General features: G+C 42.1%; 1 protein-coding gene across 1 annotated transcript in view; it reads left to right on the plus strand.

Moving 5' to 3' along the window:
• The window catches only part of LOC115474986 (sodium- and chloride-dependent neutral and basic amino acid transporter B(0+)-like), a 104,786-nt gene that overhangs the window by 29,611 nt on the left and 58,938 nt on the right, over positions 1–16,237 (plus strand). Inside the window, 1 exon segment of the mRNA XM_030210727.1 lies at positions 2,471–2,603. Coding sequence (XP_030066587.1) covers positions 2,471–2,603 — 133 coding nt within the window.

The following is a 16,237-nucleotide window of genomic DNA, read 5'->3' on the forward strand; positions in this document are numbered from 1 at the left end:
GATAGGGATCAGAGTACCCCACTCCATGGTGCACTGCACTGACCACTACACTACTCCAGGGACCTACATGCTGCTCTAATAGACCTGTCTCTAACATCTGAGGCTGTCATAGAGGCTGCTAAATCATATTTGTAGTCACATTTGTGGGGGGTGGGAGGGAGTCAGTGACCACTGGGGGGATATTGGGGGGGGGTCACCCTGATACCCTCCAGTGGTCATTTAGGGCACCCTTTTTGTGCCTTATTCGTTATAAAAACAGGTCTAGCTCAAAACATCTTAGTTTTAGTCTTGGACACTTTTGTTTTGTTCCATTATGGCTGAAAAACGTCCAAGTGATAGGAACACCCAGATCCCGCCCGTAAGATGTCCCTGACACGCCCCCTTGTGATTTGAACGCACTTCTGATGGACTTCATAGAAAAACAAAAAAATTGGTTTTGAAAATACCAATTTGGACGTTTTTGTGAGAAAAACGTCCACATGCAGATTTATGCCACTTTTTGGATGTTTTTCTCTTTTGAAAATGAGCTCCATAATAACTTTTAGACTCTAGGCTTATATCTATATAGGTATGTTGAAGGGAACACCTTTAAATTTGTTTCAAGTTTTCAAAAGCTAAGCTCCCATCGTGAGATCTTTGCAAACTCATGTGTGCGTGTCCCATCCAAATCTACCTTATATTTGTACTTGGGAAGTGTTCCACAGAGGAGACATTTGAAGGGAAAGTTATCTACGTTTATTTCACACTTTTTACTCCATTCTATGGCATTTGCCATCTACCATTAAGACAAGTTATTTTACCACAAGTCGTGCTATTTTAGCACAGGGTCTCATTGCATATCGATAACTTCCACCCTTATTTTGTTAGCAATGTACAATGGAGCACTTAGGAACTGCACAGCAGACTGCTCTGATTTGAGGTCCAATATGCTCTCTTAAAGTAAAAGATATTTTAATTTCAATTTAATATTAATATAGCACTAGTTTCCCATCTTTTCTGACAAATAATGATACAAATTGTGGCTCAAATAGTCAATAATGGAATAATGCAAACAAATATTTCATCCAATCAAAATCATTTCAATAAGTACATATATTAAAAATGGCAATGCAATGACAAACAGGCAAAATATAATATCTCGCTTACAATAATCTCTCTCTTAACTTATCTGCCACACAATAATTCTAATGGAGGGTGTATCTGAATGTAACTCACCTTGAGCTACTATTTTGAAAAAGGTGTGAGCAAATCCAGATAAAAAAAAAAGATCTTCCAACTGCCAGTACAAACTATGCTTTCTGGAGAATTAACCCAATAAACAGCTGAAAAGCTAATTTTAAATGATTTGTGAAACTGACAAAGTTCTAATTTGTGCTGTAGGATGTTGCACAAAAGTAGTCACACTGAGGAAAATTTCCTTCTGAAACTACTTCTTTTTAACAGGAGGAACAAGCAATTGATGCTCTGGAAAGAGGTTATCAGTCTAATAGAAATATATAAGAGAATCGTATATCTTAGATACCTTGGTCTCCAATTGCCCAGTGCCTGGAAACTTAGGCAATTTAATAGTGCAAATTAGCTCCAGTAGCTAATTTTTCAATTAAATTACATGCACAACAGTAGGTATTTTATAACTTGTGTGTGACAATTTTGTGTGCTAAGCATAAAGTTGACCGTGCAGCAGTGGCGTAGCGAGGGCGGCTGCCACCTGGGGTGGTTCGCCGCTGCACCCCCCCCCCCCCCCCCGGTGCAGCATGACACCCCCCCCTTGGTGCATCAACCCCCCCCTCGGCGCATCACCCAAGCCCCCCCTCGGCGCATCAAGCCCTCCCCCCCCCCGAGTGCATTCTTGCCTGCCGTGTGCACGGCACTGGGGGGGGGGGGGTCGTTTCTGCTGGTTCCCTGCTCTCTCTGCCCCAGAACAGGAAGTAACCTGTTCCGGGGTAGAGGGAGCAGGGAACCAGCGAAGTCGACCCCCCTCCCCAGCAGCATGCACCCGGGGCGGACCGTCCCGCCCTTGCTATGCCACTGGCGTGCAGGATTATAGAGTGAGGGGGTTAGTTCACAGTATTTCTTCTGTTAACAGCTATTGCAATTTAGTAAATAGGCCCCTAAAATGTGAGCTATTGTTATGACATGTTGTTTTACCTCTAACTCGAGCTATTTTAGCACAGGCCCCATTTTATGCGATGAAACCTAGTTACTAATAATTGGGGTAAACAGCAAAATAATGTGTCTTAACGGTAGCCCACACTGATAACTTCCCCTCTATCTGTGCTAATGCATATTTTTCATTTTGATTTAGTAAACAGACTCCCCAAATGAAGTTTGTAGGAATTTGTAGCAATATTTTTGTAAAGAAATACATGTTGTTACTGTCCATTGCTTAGTCCAGATTAAGTAAAGGTACTGCACATTTATACATGCTTCTGTTTGTGTATGTGTAAGTGTGTGTCTTTTTCTTTCCCAGTAAAGTAGCCCTCCGTCGATCCACTGCTATTGATGATACTGGTGATCTTGTGTGGCAATTAGCCCTTTGCCTCCTGCTGGCATGGATACTGGTTGGAGCAGCATTGATAAAAGGAATAAAATCATCTGGAAAGGTATCTGGTGAGAAGAAAAAATCTAAACATCTGGTTTTATTTATGATTTAATGTATTACAAAAATATTTCTTCACATGTTTATAAATATAAGTGTAGCATTTTGCGGCATTTATTGCTGCCATTGTTATAAGTTAAACCAAGTTATGAATATATTAAATATATATTATGTTAGAGGATTGCAGAATCATTTTTGCTATGCTATGCTATGCTGGTACAACATTCTCTCCAGTAGTAGGATCAGTTTATGTTTGTATTCTGAGGGTGCATGCTGGACATTAAGTTTATCCCCAAGTAGATTTGCTGGGGCAGTAATTTTGCTCCAAGAAACAAATAGGGGAAAGATTTGATCCAGGACAATTTTTCCAAAAGTGCCCACATTGTTGCAAATTGGGGAGGTGCAGTTACATGACTAGTGGGCTCCTGCCCACTTAAATTGCTCAGGGTCACCCAACCGCCGATAATCAGCGGCACTTAACTGGGCAGTGCCACTGAATATCGGCTCTGACCAGCCAACAAAAAAGTGGGCAGGTCAGAGGTAGCACAAAGGGCGGCAATGGGCAGGAGCCAGCAGTTATGCAGGTGTTGGCAATATTTAGTGCACATAGTTAAGCGGGCAAATTTAGAACAGCTCAAAAGCTGTTTGGTTAGCTAGGCAGGCCCCACCTGAATGTCATCCGGAACCTGCATTAAAAAAAAATACCTTCTGTTCCTGTTGATCCCCTGAGGCAGCTATTTTGGAGTTATAGCTGCTAGGGGCAGGAGCGAATGGACTTCGCTTCTGCTCTGTCACACCCACTGGAACACCAGGGACTTCAGGTAGTGGGGGCTATCTTTGTGGGGGAAGGGGAAATTGACAGGAGCACAGGGTACCTTTTTTTCATTTGGGTCCCGGCTGAATTTTGGCTGGGACCTGCATAAGCTCTGACAACCAGCACAAATGCAATTAGCTCATGATATTCAGTGCAGCAGGTGCCACACGTGGCCCGGCTCTGAATATCCAGGGCTAATTTAGCCGGCTTTAGTCAATCATTTAACTAAGTTTTGACTGCTGCTGGCTGGACATTGACCTGTCCAGAATATTTGGCATTATTGAAACAAGTGAGAAAGCATGCAGAGCATGACTGATGTGATTCTTTCTAGCCGTCTGTGTGTATGTTTAGTGCTATATTTTCTGTGTATATGTATATACAGTGAATTCCAGTTAATTGGGGCACTTCAAGACTAGTATACTTTGTCCCTATACGAAGGTGCCTGTAAAGATTTAAAAAGGCAGCCTGCAGGTAGCACTGCCCAACTCAGGCACATCTTATATTGCAGGCACAGATTCACACAGTTCCATCAGCTCCATCTCCAGCGTGCTTGCTCACGGTCTCTTTGCTCATGTGTATGCTTAGTTTATTTATTTATTGGGATTTATTAACCATCTTTTTGAGTGGCTTGCCAGTTCTCTGTTTAATGACTGGGAAATGTCAGTATGTAACGTGACTGAAGGCCTCAATTGGTGAAGGAATGTTGTGCAGAAAGGGTTATGTGTTATGTATTTATAGTATTTTGAGTGTAAAGAGGAAAAAAAAGTGTGCCATGGTAGTTATTGATCAAATAAATGGCATTGGTGCCACAAAAATTGTGAATTCCTCTCTTTCTAATGGGCAACTGCCAACAGCATTGAAAAGGGCAGTGGTTCGCCCTTCACTAAAGAAAAACAACCTTGACCATGACAAACTTGAAAGTTACCGGCCAGTATCCAACATCCCATTTCTCGGGAAACTTATAGAACAAATAGTCTGTGTTCAACTCAGTGGTTGACTAGAAGAGAGAAAATGGCTAGATCCATGTCAATCTGGCTTCACACCCTGTTATGGAACAGAAATGGTCCTCGTATCCCTACTAGATGATCTTCACAGAAACTGAGACAAAAGATTTGCCTTGGTGTTAGTACTGCTAGATTTCTCAGCAGCTTTTTACCCTGTGGATTATGATATTATGCTAGCATGACTGGCAAAAACAGGTATCAATGGAACAGGACTTGCTTGCTTCAGATCCTATCTATCAGACAGGCAGCAATCCATAGAGTTTGGCAGCACCTCATTGCTACCATGGCACTGACCTGTAGATTACCACAAGGATTGATACTGTCACCTATTCTGTTCAATATCTACCTCAAGCCACTAGCCGAGCTGATTCAGTCAATAGACACTCAGTTCTACATCTGCACGGATGACGTGCAGCTACTCATACCCATTGAATCTGACTTACCTACAGCCCTGAATAAACTAATTACCTGTCTAACATCAATTAAAGAATGGGCCAAACACAACAAACTTTGCCTGAACCCAAGTAAAACCGAGCTTCCCTGGGTCCCTAACACAAGTGGACACATACCTGACATCAAAATCTCTTTTGGGAAGTATGAACTCCCCCTGAAATCACAAGTTAGGAATCTTGGAATTCAGTTTGATTCCCCAAATCCAAGCAACCTTCAAGAGCTGCTTCTACTATTTGTGACAACTACGCTGCCTCTCTTCTTACAACGAGAAGGCAAATCTTATCCCAGTTGTGCATGCCATGATAAAATCAAGACTGGATTACTGTAATGCATAATATACTGGTTTGACTACAAAGGGTTCCCAGCTCCAATTGATTCAGAATGCTGCTGTAAGACCAATAGAAGGTTGCAAGCGATGTGACCACATCAAATTTTTGCAAAAACTTCACTGGCTACCAGTACAATATAGGGCTAAACTTAAAACTCTATGTCTGATCTTCAAGGCCCTTAAAGGAAATGGCCCTGAGTACTTGAAGAACAGGATGACCCTCTACCCACCTCCAAGGACACTAAGGTCCTCCCAAGGAGTATCCCTAACCAATCTCCAAAAGACATTACATGATATGATACCCACAAGCTAGCCTTCTCCGGAGTAGCCCCCACACTCTAGAATACACTCCCTGAAAGGCTCCGCTTAACACAAGACTATCTATACTTCAGGAAGCAGGTGAAATCTTGGCTGTTCAACCAGGCCTTTAATGGAAGAAATAACTAATTTGCTAGTCACACACACACGGAGTGACACAGGCTGCATGTACTGCAGCAGGACATGTTTATTCACTCCTACCCTAGCTGAGATAACATTTCATTGTGTGCAACTTTCTTTAAATGAGTCACTTTATTTTCTAACTTCTGTTACTCTCTTACCTATCTGTATATTCCATCTTTGCTTATACCCTATGCTGTTGACATTGTAAGTAGTATACTATCACGCCATACTTTGTATTGTTATTTGAATATTTTTACTGCTGTAATTGTCTATTGCTTATGTTTGATTTATTCTTACTGTACACCGCCTTAAAAATGAATTCTTTCAAAAAGGTGGTATATAAATCCTAATAAATAAATAAGTAAATAAATAAATAAAATTCTGGTTATATTCTCAATTTGTTTTTGTTCTCCAGGATTTATACCAAATAAACAGTTGCTCCAATTGTCCAGTGGCCCTATTAATTGGAATTCATTGTTCTCTGGTTTAGCTTGAATACTGATAATATTCCAGCTTATATTTATTGCTATGATGGAACTCAGCTTTCAATTGAAAGATCTTCTAGGGTACTTTGCTAGATGCTGCTCTAACAATGAATTCTCAGGTCAAACATCTTACCCAGAAGACATTTTTTAAAATGAATCAGTTGCAGTTAGTATCTAATTATTTTATTCCAGCCACTTACTTTGGTGCATCTATTGATCATATCTCAGCTGGATTACAGTCATTTGCTGTATATAGGTATTACCCAAAAACTTACTAAGTTGCAGTTGATCTGGAATACAGCTGCTAGAATGACTTTTCGTAAATCTAAATTTGATCCTGTGTCCCCTTTGGTTGTTGATCTTCACTGGCTTTCAAGATTCTGGAGGGCACTGGTCCAGCAGATGATATTTGCAGTTCAGCTGTTAGGAACACATGATCACACTTGCAACTGTTTTGTCTTGCGATATCCTGCTCTTAAGGGTGTAAAAAGGATATCTCTGGATGAAAATTCTTTTAAATATCAGTTAGTTAACAGCTGGAATGTTTTACCAGTGGATATTTGTATGTGTTCAAATTATGTTCAATTCCATAAATTATAATTATTATGATGTTATATTTTTGGTCATTTTGGGGCCCTTTTACTAAAATGTAGCAGGTATTAAATGCTAAGAAGCCCATTGGTATAAGATGGGTTTCTTAGCATTTAGTGCACTCTAAGCTTTAGTAAAAGGGCCCTTTTATGAATTGGAAGTATATCATTGTTTATTATTAGTTCCTGATTAATGAATCAGTTTTCTTTATTCTGTTAACCTGCCTTGAATCTATATTTAGGGATAAGGCATGCTATAAGTGTTCATCATCATCACCAACATCATCATCCAAGGGACGGGGGAGAGTGAAGGGAAGAGTGACTGAGACCTGATCAAGGAGGGGGAAAGAGAGAGAGTTGCTGGGCCCAAGGGGGAGAAAGGAAGGAAGAGAGATGCTGGACTTATGGGGGAGAGGATTAGAGGAAAAAGAGAGAGAAATTAGACTAGGGGGTGGCAGAAGAGAGAGGGAGAGATACTGGACTAAGATGGAAAAAAGAAAAGCAGGACTGCATGGGGGGGGGGCAGATATCGGCTCTGGGGTTGCAGGTGTGAAAGGAGAGGAATAGTGAGGGGATAAGCTTGACAAGGGGAGGGATATGGACACAGAGAAAAGATGCTGAACATGGAGGGAGCATAGGGACAGGTACACAGAATGTTGTTGATGGACACAGGGATAGGGATAGGGACACTGACAGGGCAAATGCTGAATATAGGGTATGTGTGGAGAAAAGGACAGGGACACAGAGAGAAGATGCTGGACAGGACAGATAGGGACACAGAGGAAAGAAGGTTGGTGGACATGGAGAAAGAAGAAATAGACAGGTGGCCATGGCAAGAGAATTAGGGGGAAAAAACATAGCTTGGATCAGAGAGGTAGTGTTTAGGGACAGGAAGACCACCTTGACGTTAGACAGCCTGACATCATCCCTGTGTGCAGCACAATTATCACAAAGTAACAAAATCTGACGCATTTGTGCTCACATTCTAATGTCTAACTTCTTTAGCCACTGCTTCCAAATTTCCCCAGTCATCCATGAATTTGTGTTAGCCTCGTATGACACAGGAAGTCGCTTAACTTTCTTGAAGCAACGGGGCTGTTTGCTCTTTCCAATGACGAGGGGTTCCAACTTCTCACTCCCATCCATATTGCAGCAAAGGAGGATCGTCAGTTGATCCTTTGACATTTTACCTCCAGTAGTTTCGGCATGTTTGAATGCAAGTGTTCCATCTGGAATCGCTTGCCAGTAGAGACCGTTTTTGTCAGCATTGAAAATGTCACGAGGTGCAAACTCATTCAAGATGGTAGGAAGAACTGAAACAACCCAATTTTCAGCACCAAATACATCAGCGTCTTGTTTTTCACCGTGCTGTTCGTTGAATTTTATGTTGTTCCTCTCCTTCCATCTTTCCAGCCATCCAACAGTGGCTTTGAATTCAGTTAGTCCAAGGCTTTCAGCTAGCTGATTAGCTTTCTCCATAAGCAGTGGACCATGGACAGGAAACTGTCTGCTCCTGACTTAAGAAAACCAACGAAGCTCATCTTCTACCTCCTCAGCTTTTCCCGTCCATTTTCATTTCCTGTGTGGATTTGTATTTGTTTTGCCAGTCTTCCAGAAGCTGGTCTTTCTGCTTCAAGACATGTGAAATTTGACTGGGATTGACACCATATTCTTTAGCAATAGATGCTTGACTTTGTTTTCTAATTTTTTAAGAACTTCTATTCGTTCAGCCAGTGTTAAAGTCTTACAGTTGCGCGACGATGACAACGACCCCAGTGTACACTCTAACAACATTCTTTCGCTTATTCTGCCTGTGACAGTTAAAGGGGTGGTAAATTTGAAATCTCATTGGTTGTCAAGCGCCAATCGGCTTCCATATTCCGTGTGCGCGCTTATGCGGAGTCTGTCCTGCAGAGTTACGGTCTTAAACAATGCTTATAAGCGAATCTTGCACTTATCAGTGGTGCGCTAAACCAAGTTTGTCCCCATAGAAATTGATGGTGCCAAAAACGGGACCGAAGTACGGCATGCAGTTAAACAGAGCATGCGCTTATCCGATGTGCACTTAAATGGAGTGCACTGTATATATATATATATATATATTTTTTTTTTTTTTTTTAAATTTATCCTGCAGCTTGAAATAGGTTACCAGTATCATGTCTAGAAGAGGGTCCTCATAGACAGGAAGCTAGTGGAGCCTTGAATAGTGTGGTTGAAGTAATTCAAATCAGAGTAGTCCAAAGATCAGTCTAACAATGGAGTTTTGTGTTAACTGTAAACAATGAGTCAATGATTTTGAACAAAGTGCTAGTATTGGCTTACAGTAGTCCAGTCTTGGAAGAATCAGAGATTGTATCAGGAATCTAAAAACCCGAGTGCATGTCGCTGGGAGCTGCGTCGGCTCTGCTGGTTCCCTGTTCTCTCTGCCCCGGAACAGGAAGTAACCTGTTCCAGGGCAGAGAGAGCAGGGAACCAGCGGAGCCGACACCCCCCCCCCCCCCCAGCGGCGTGCACCCGGGGCGGACCGCCCCCCCTTCCTATGCCACTGATATACACATATATTACAAAGAAGATAAAAACAATATAACAAACTTAAAAACATAATAAAAACATTAAAGAGGATACCAGATAAAAATTGCACAATAAAGAAATGCAAATTATGTGCAAAAGTAAATGTACATACATATTTAAAAAAAACACCAAACTTTAAATGTTTCATTTTAAAATACAAAGATGCCTGGGGAGGAATGCCTAATACTGGAACCACTTTCATCAATTATGATTTAAAAAAAAGATGCTCTATATCATACAAGCTTTAGGGCAACTATAGAATGATAAAAGAAGGATGGTCAGGAAAAGAAAGGGCAAAAAGAGCAACACTGACCTTACTGTGAATATAGAGACACAAAAGTATCAGCGTATCAATACACTGCAAATCAATGAGAGGGTGCAGTCTGCAAATACAAAGGCTGGAAGACCGTGCAAATGATAAATAAAGTGCAAAAGACAAACAATATACAAAAGCTCAATTGTATGCCAACATCAAAAAGTATAGTGCTGAGATGTGTAAGTGTCTAATCAGGGAAAACGTGAAACCAAAATAGAAGACCGGTGATGTAAAAAGATAATCATGAAATCTTGGCAAGGGACATGTTACCAAAAGTAGTGTGCGCTATTGCCAGACGTGTATCAACACAGTGTGAACTCGTATCTCACAAAGAGGGGCATTAGATTGTAAGCTCCTTCGAGCAGGGACTGTCCTTCTTTGTTAAACTGTACAGCGCTGCGTAACCCTAGTAGCGCTCTAGAAATGTTAAGTAGTAGTAGTAGTATAATCAAACGGTGCCGGCCATCTATATGGCCGGCCATCTTCGTGGCCGGCTCCGCAAAGGGGTGGAGCCAACCGTATTGTCGAAAAAGATGGCAGGCCATCTTTTCTTTCGATAATACGGTTGGGGCCGGCTAAATCTCAACATTTAGGTCTCATGTTGAGATCGCTGGCTTTAGAGATGGCTGGCTTTGGTTTTCGGCCATAATGGAAACCGGGCCCGGCCATCTCAAACCTGGTGAAATGCAAGCTCTTTGGTCATGGGAGGAGCCAGCATTTGTAGTGCACTGGTCCCCCTCACATGCCAGGACACCAACCGGGCACCCTGGGGGGACTACAGTGAACTTCAAAAATTGCTCCCAGGTGCATACCTCCCTTACCTTGTGTATTGAGCCCCCCAAATCCCCCCAAAACCCACTCCCCACAACTCTACACCACTACCATAGCCCTTAGGGATGAAGGGGGGCACCTAGATGTGGGTACAGTGGGTTTTGGGGGGTTTTGGAGGGCTCCCATTTACCACCACAAGTGTAACAGGTAGGGGGGATGGGCCTGGGTCCACCTGCCTGAAGTGCACTGCACCCACCAAATACTGCACCAGGGACCTGCATACTGCTGTTAGGGAGCTGCGTATGACATTTGAGGCTGGCATACAGGCTGGCAAAAAAATGTTTTTTTTTAATTTTGTTTTTTTTGGGTGGTAGGGGATTGGTGACTACTGGGGGAGTAAGGGGAGGCCATCCCCGTTTCCCTCGGGTGGTCAATTGGGGCACTTTTTTTGAGGCTTGGTCCTAAAAATAAATGGACCAAGTGCAGCTGGCGAAATGCTCGTCAGAGCCGGCCATCTTTTTTCCATTATCGGGCGAAGCCGGCCATCTCATATCCATGCCCCACCCCACCCCCATCACGCCTCATCCCGCCTTCTGTACTCTGCCTTGAAGTTTGGCCAGCTCCGCGATGGAAAGCAGTTGGCGCCGGCCAAAATCTGCTTTCGATTATACCGATTTTGCCGGCTTCAGGAGATCGCCGGCCATCTCCCGATTTGTGTCAGAAGATGGGCGACGATCTCCTTCGAAAATAAGCTGGAAAGCTACATAATAGTGAAAAAAATATATGTGTGTGCAGTACAGAGAATGATTAACACCCTTTTCTGTATTGCACATACATATACTTTTTTCACTATTATGTAGCTCCGTGAGACACGAGTCCTCACTGTCTTTATATACTTCAGACACTAGCACACGCTACTATAAACTTGTTAAAAGATAGAAAATATAGAGTAGTGTTAAATGGTCAGTATTCTCAATGGAGAAGGGTAGATAGTGGGGTTGCCCAGGGGTCTGTGCTAAAAAACCACTGCTTTTTAACATAATTATAAATGATCTAGAAATGGGAATAACTAGTGAGCAGAGATGGGTTGTAACAAAATACTTGTACTTTGCAGTACTTTTACTTGTAACAAGTTACTTTTTTTTTTTTTTTTTTGCAATACTTTTTACTTGTAACGAGTTACATTTAAGTCATACTTTTGTACTTAGCAACAAAGCATAAATTTGGAAAGTAGTTTAAATAAAAAAAAAGTATTTTCCATCTCTCTGCTTCTCTCCCTCTACAGGATTTCCAAGTGATGTCAGACGCGGCTTGCAGCTGATTGGGCCCGAACCTCTGGACTCGCACTAATAAACTACCATGGGAGATGTGCGGGACCTGGCTCTCTGCAGTGCTGCTACTGCTTTGTATGCCAGGCCTGGGTCCTCTGATGTACACTTCTGGGACTGGTGCAGGAAGCACTAGCGGTACTCCAGAGAGCCGGGTTCCTCCTGTCTTCCATGGTAGTTTATTAGCGTGGGCCCAGAAGAGGTGCACGGGAGTGAGTGAGTGAGACTGTGTTGCGGGGCTGCAGTGGATGGGAGGGGAGAAATAGAAATTAGGCAAGACTGGATGGGTGTGGAGGGAGAGAGAGAGAAAGAGTGACAGAGATGGGGCAATACTGGATAAAAGGGGAGAGAGGCAGAGGCTAATGGCTGGGGGGGGGGGGGGAGAAATTGGGCAAGACTGGATAGGTGGGGAGTGTAGGGGTATTTTCCTGTTTTCTCACCTTTGCTGGTCAGAGGCCTGGTAAGCTTGAACCATCTTTTGCTGATCTAATATGGATTCTACAGACTGTGGCCTGAATACATCGGAATACTTCAGAAACCAGCTTTCTGCAATGGAATACTACTGCTTGTCAGAGCCGTGTTGGCTTCATCCAAGGACGTGTGTTTACATGCACTAGCCATCCACCTTATCTACTGAGAGGTACGGAGGAGCAGTTTTCACAGCGACAGAGTCTCTGGGAGACCATATGAACCATGAGGGAGTTTTCTACCATCAGGTTTGTGGCTGATAAGAGTTTCTTCATTGCAATCACAAGACCTCTCATTGTTATCACCATGAATTCTGCTGGACAGAAGTACACAGTTTGTGATTGGTCTATATGTGTAACCTGGACCGAGAGGGATGCCAATGTTGGACAGAAGAGAAAGAAAGAAGATCAGAAGAAAAGAAGACTTGTTGGTGGATAGATCTCTCTCAGAGGTGCTAGAGAGACTGATTTCCCAAAACACCTGTGAACTGAATTCCTTGTGATAAAAACTAACAAGGTCAGTTCAGCTGCTGCTCTGTAGCTTCTTCAAAGACTGTTAACTCATGCACAGAGAGAAGCAGGTTTTTCCTTCCTATAGTTCAGGGTAGCTAGTCTATGGTTTTTGCCTGCAACTTGGGTTATGACAGGACCTGTAGTTAGCCTAACTTGCTGCTAATTGTTGGTAATCTTTTCTCAGGATATTATAGTTGCTTAACTACTCATATATATCTATATTCATATCTATTGGTGTAATAATCATTATTTTTGTAGTGCACAAGTATATTTTTGTAACTTTATTTGCACTTGCCATACTGTTATTTTTATATCTATAATAAATAATATATTTCCATTTTTGGCATTATTCCTTTCATTGGTCCAGCCTATTAGCACAGCTTAGGGCCAAATAAGAGGTTCTGTCATATCCTTAGTAAACGAGTCCAGAGTAATTGCCTTTAGTAATTTTCTGCCCACCTAAGAACTTCTATAGGAGGGAGAAAGAAACAAGTCAAAACTGAATGGGAGAGGAAAAGACTGGATGGGATGGGAAGGACAGAGAGAGAGAGTGACAGAGAGAAGGAGCAATACTGGATAAAGGCAGGGAGAGAGACTGAGGCTATAGGCTGGTGAGGGTGAGAGAAATTGGGCAAGACAGGATAGGTGGGGACATAGGAGTCAACTTTTCAAAATGATTTGGGATAATAAACCCAATAGAAATTACCCCTCCCTGGACACACAGGGTTTGCTCAATATTGGGGGTGCTCAAGCACCCATACAGCTGGAACAGATCGGTGTTGGAGTTCGTTATAGTGGAAGAGGTGAAAAAGACAGAAGAAATGAAAAAAATAAAACATGGACAGGAGGCCCTTGGAAAGAGAATGAAAAGAAGACAGGAAAGTAGTAACCAGAGAATGGGACCAACAGAATTAGAAAAATTAAATGGCCAGACAGCAAAGGTAGAAAAAATAATTTTATGTTTAATTTAGGAAAAGGCAATGTGGTAACGGTGTTAGTCCACTTTAAAATTTAATAAATATAAATAAAACAAAAAATTTATTTATTTTTGTTACATTTGTACCCCGTGCTCTCCCACTCATGGTAGGTTCAATGCGGCTTACATGGAGCAATGGAGGGTTAAGTGACTTGCCCAGAGTCACAAGGAGCTGCCTGTGCCTGAAGTGGGAATTGAACTCAGTTCTTCAGTTCCCCAGGACCAAAGTCCACCACCCTAACCACTAGGCCATTCCTCCACTCAAGTGCCATAAGATGGCACCTTATATTGAACTATATATATATTTTTTTAACTAACTTTTGGAGACCAAAACTTATTTAGTCAGATTGGGACAGTATACTGCTGTAATAGTATGCTTGTCCTGACTTAAGGAAGGAGGTTTTCACCTCCAAAAACTAGTAAAAAATGTAATAAGTTAGTCCAATAAAAATGTATCTCTCATTTTCTGTTTTTGTTTTATTTGTTAATTTTTAATGCAGCAATTGGAATATGTAAGTTTTTGAAATTTACATCTGCTCTTATTTTGCACAGTATAAAGGGACGTGTAACTGTTTCTGTTTCTTTGGCTTTGCACTGTATGCAGAGTATGGCTTCTCAGGAGTTCAGTTTAATTTTTGTCTACATATTTCTATTTTTAGTTTGTGGTTACTTACTCTAAACTTTATGGGAGCAACCTCTGTTCATGTGTGAAAAAGGCCGGGTATTCTTTTAGCATCAAATGTCTGTGTAGGGAAAGGTGAGTAGTGGAGTGCCTCAGGGATCGGTGTTGGGACCGATTCTGTTCAATATATTTGTGAGTGACATTGCTGAAGGGTTAGAAGGTAAAGTTTGCCTTTTTGCGGATGATACTAAGATTTGTAACAGAGTGGACACCCGGGAGGGAGTGGAAAACATGAAAAAGGATCTGAGGAAGCTAGAAGAATGGTCTAAGGTTTGGCAATTAAAATTCAATGCGAAGAAATGCAAAGTGATGCACTTAGGGAGTAGAAATCCATGGGAGACATATGTGTTAGGCAGTGAGAGTCTGATAGGAACCGATGGGAAGAGGGATCTTGGGGTGATAGTATCTGAGGATCTGAAGGCGACGAAACAGTGTGACAAGGCGGTGGCCGTAAGTAGAAGATTGTTAGGCTGTATAGAGAGGGGAGTGACCAGCAGAAGAAAAGAGGTTTTAATGCCCCTGTATAAGTCGTTGGTGAGGCCCCACCTGGACTATTGTGTTCAGTTCTGGAGGCCATATCTTGTTAAGGATGTAAAAAGAATTGAAGCGGTGCAAAGAAAAGCTATGAGAATGGTATGGGATTTGCGTTACAAGATGTATGAGAAGAGACTTGCGAACCTGAACATGTATATCCTGGAAGAAAGGAGAAACAGGGGTGATATGATACAGACGTTCAAACATCTGAAAGGTATTAATCCGCAAACAAACCTTTTCCAGAGATGGGAAGGCGGTAGAACTAGAGGGCATGATATGAGATTGAAGGGGGGGCAGACTCAGGAAAAATGTCAGGAAGTATTTTTTCACGGAGAGAGTGGTGGATGCTTGGAATGCTCTCCCACGGGAGGTGGTGGAGAGGAAAACGGTAACGGAATTCAAACATGCATGGGATAAACATAAAGAAATCCTGTTCCGAGGGAATGGATCCTCAGAAGCTTAGCCGAGATTGGGTGGCAGAGCCGGTGGTGGGAGGGGGGCTGGTTGGGAGGCGGGGATAGTGCTGGGCAGACTTATACGGTCTGTGCCAGAGCCAGTGGTTGGGAGGCAGAGATAGTGCTGGGCAGACTTATACTGTCTGTGCCCTGAAAATGACAGATACAAATCAAGGTAAGGTATACACAAAAAGTAGCACATATGAGTTTATCTTGTTGGGCAGACTGGATGGACCGTGCAGGTCTTTTTCTGCCGTCATCTACTATGTTACTATTTTATGTTTAGGACTGATCTGTACTAATCCAGCCTGTTTTGTTTCCCAATAGGTGTATTAATGTTCTTCTGCCCACTGCAATGTTGTGGGTTTTTTTTTTTTGGGGGGGGGGGGGGGGTTCTAGGAAGGACCTTGTGTGACCACCTGGAAGTTTGCTTGTAAACATACTAGATTCAGTGGACCAACATGTTAAGGATACTTTTTACTTTGTAGTAAAAAAGTAGTTTTAAGAACTATACTTTTGTTACTTTTACTTGTGTATTTTTTTAATAACACTTTCTACTTTGATTTCACTACTTTTGAAGCCAGTACTTTTGCTTTTTACTTAAGTAGTTTTAAAAAGTAACAAACCCATCTCTGCTAGTGAGTTAATTAAATTTCCTGATGAAACAAAGTTATTCAAAGTTGTAAAATCACAAGAGGATTATGAAAAATTGCAAGGGGACCTTATGAGACTGGGAGACTTGGCATCCAAATGGCAGATGATGTTTATTGTGAGCAAGTGCAAAGTAGAAAGAGGAACCCAAACTATAGTTAAGTGATGCAGGGTTCCACATTAGGAGTCACTGCCCAGGAAAAGGATCTAGGTGTCATAGTTGATGATATATTGAAACCCTCTGCACAGTGTGCAGCAG

The sequence above is a fragment of the Microcaecilia unicolor genome, chromosome 7 (genome assembly GCF_901765095.1).
Source record: "Microcaecilia unicolor chromosome 7, aMicUni1.1, whole genome shotgun sequence".
NCBI lineage: Eukaryota > Metazoa > Chordata > Amphibia > Gymnophiona > Siphonopidae > Microcaecilia > Microcaecilia unicolor.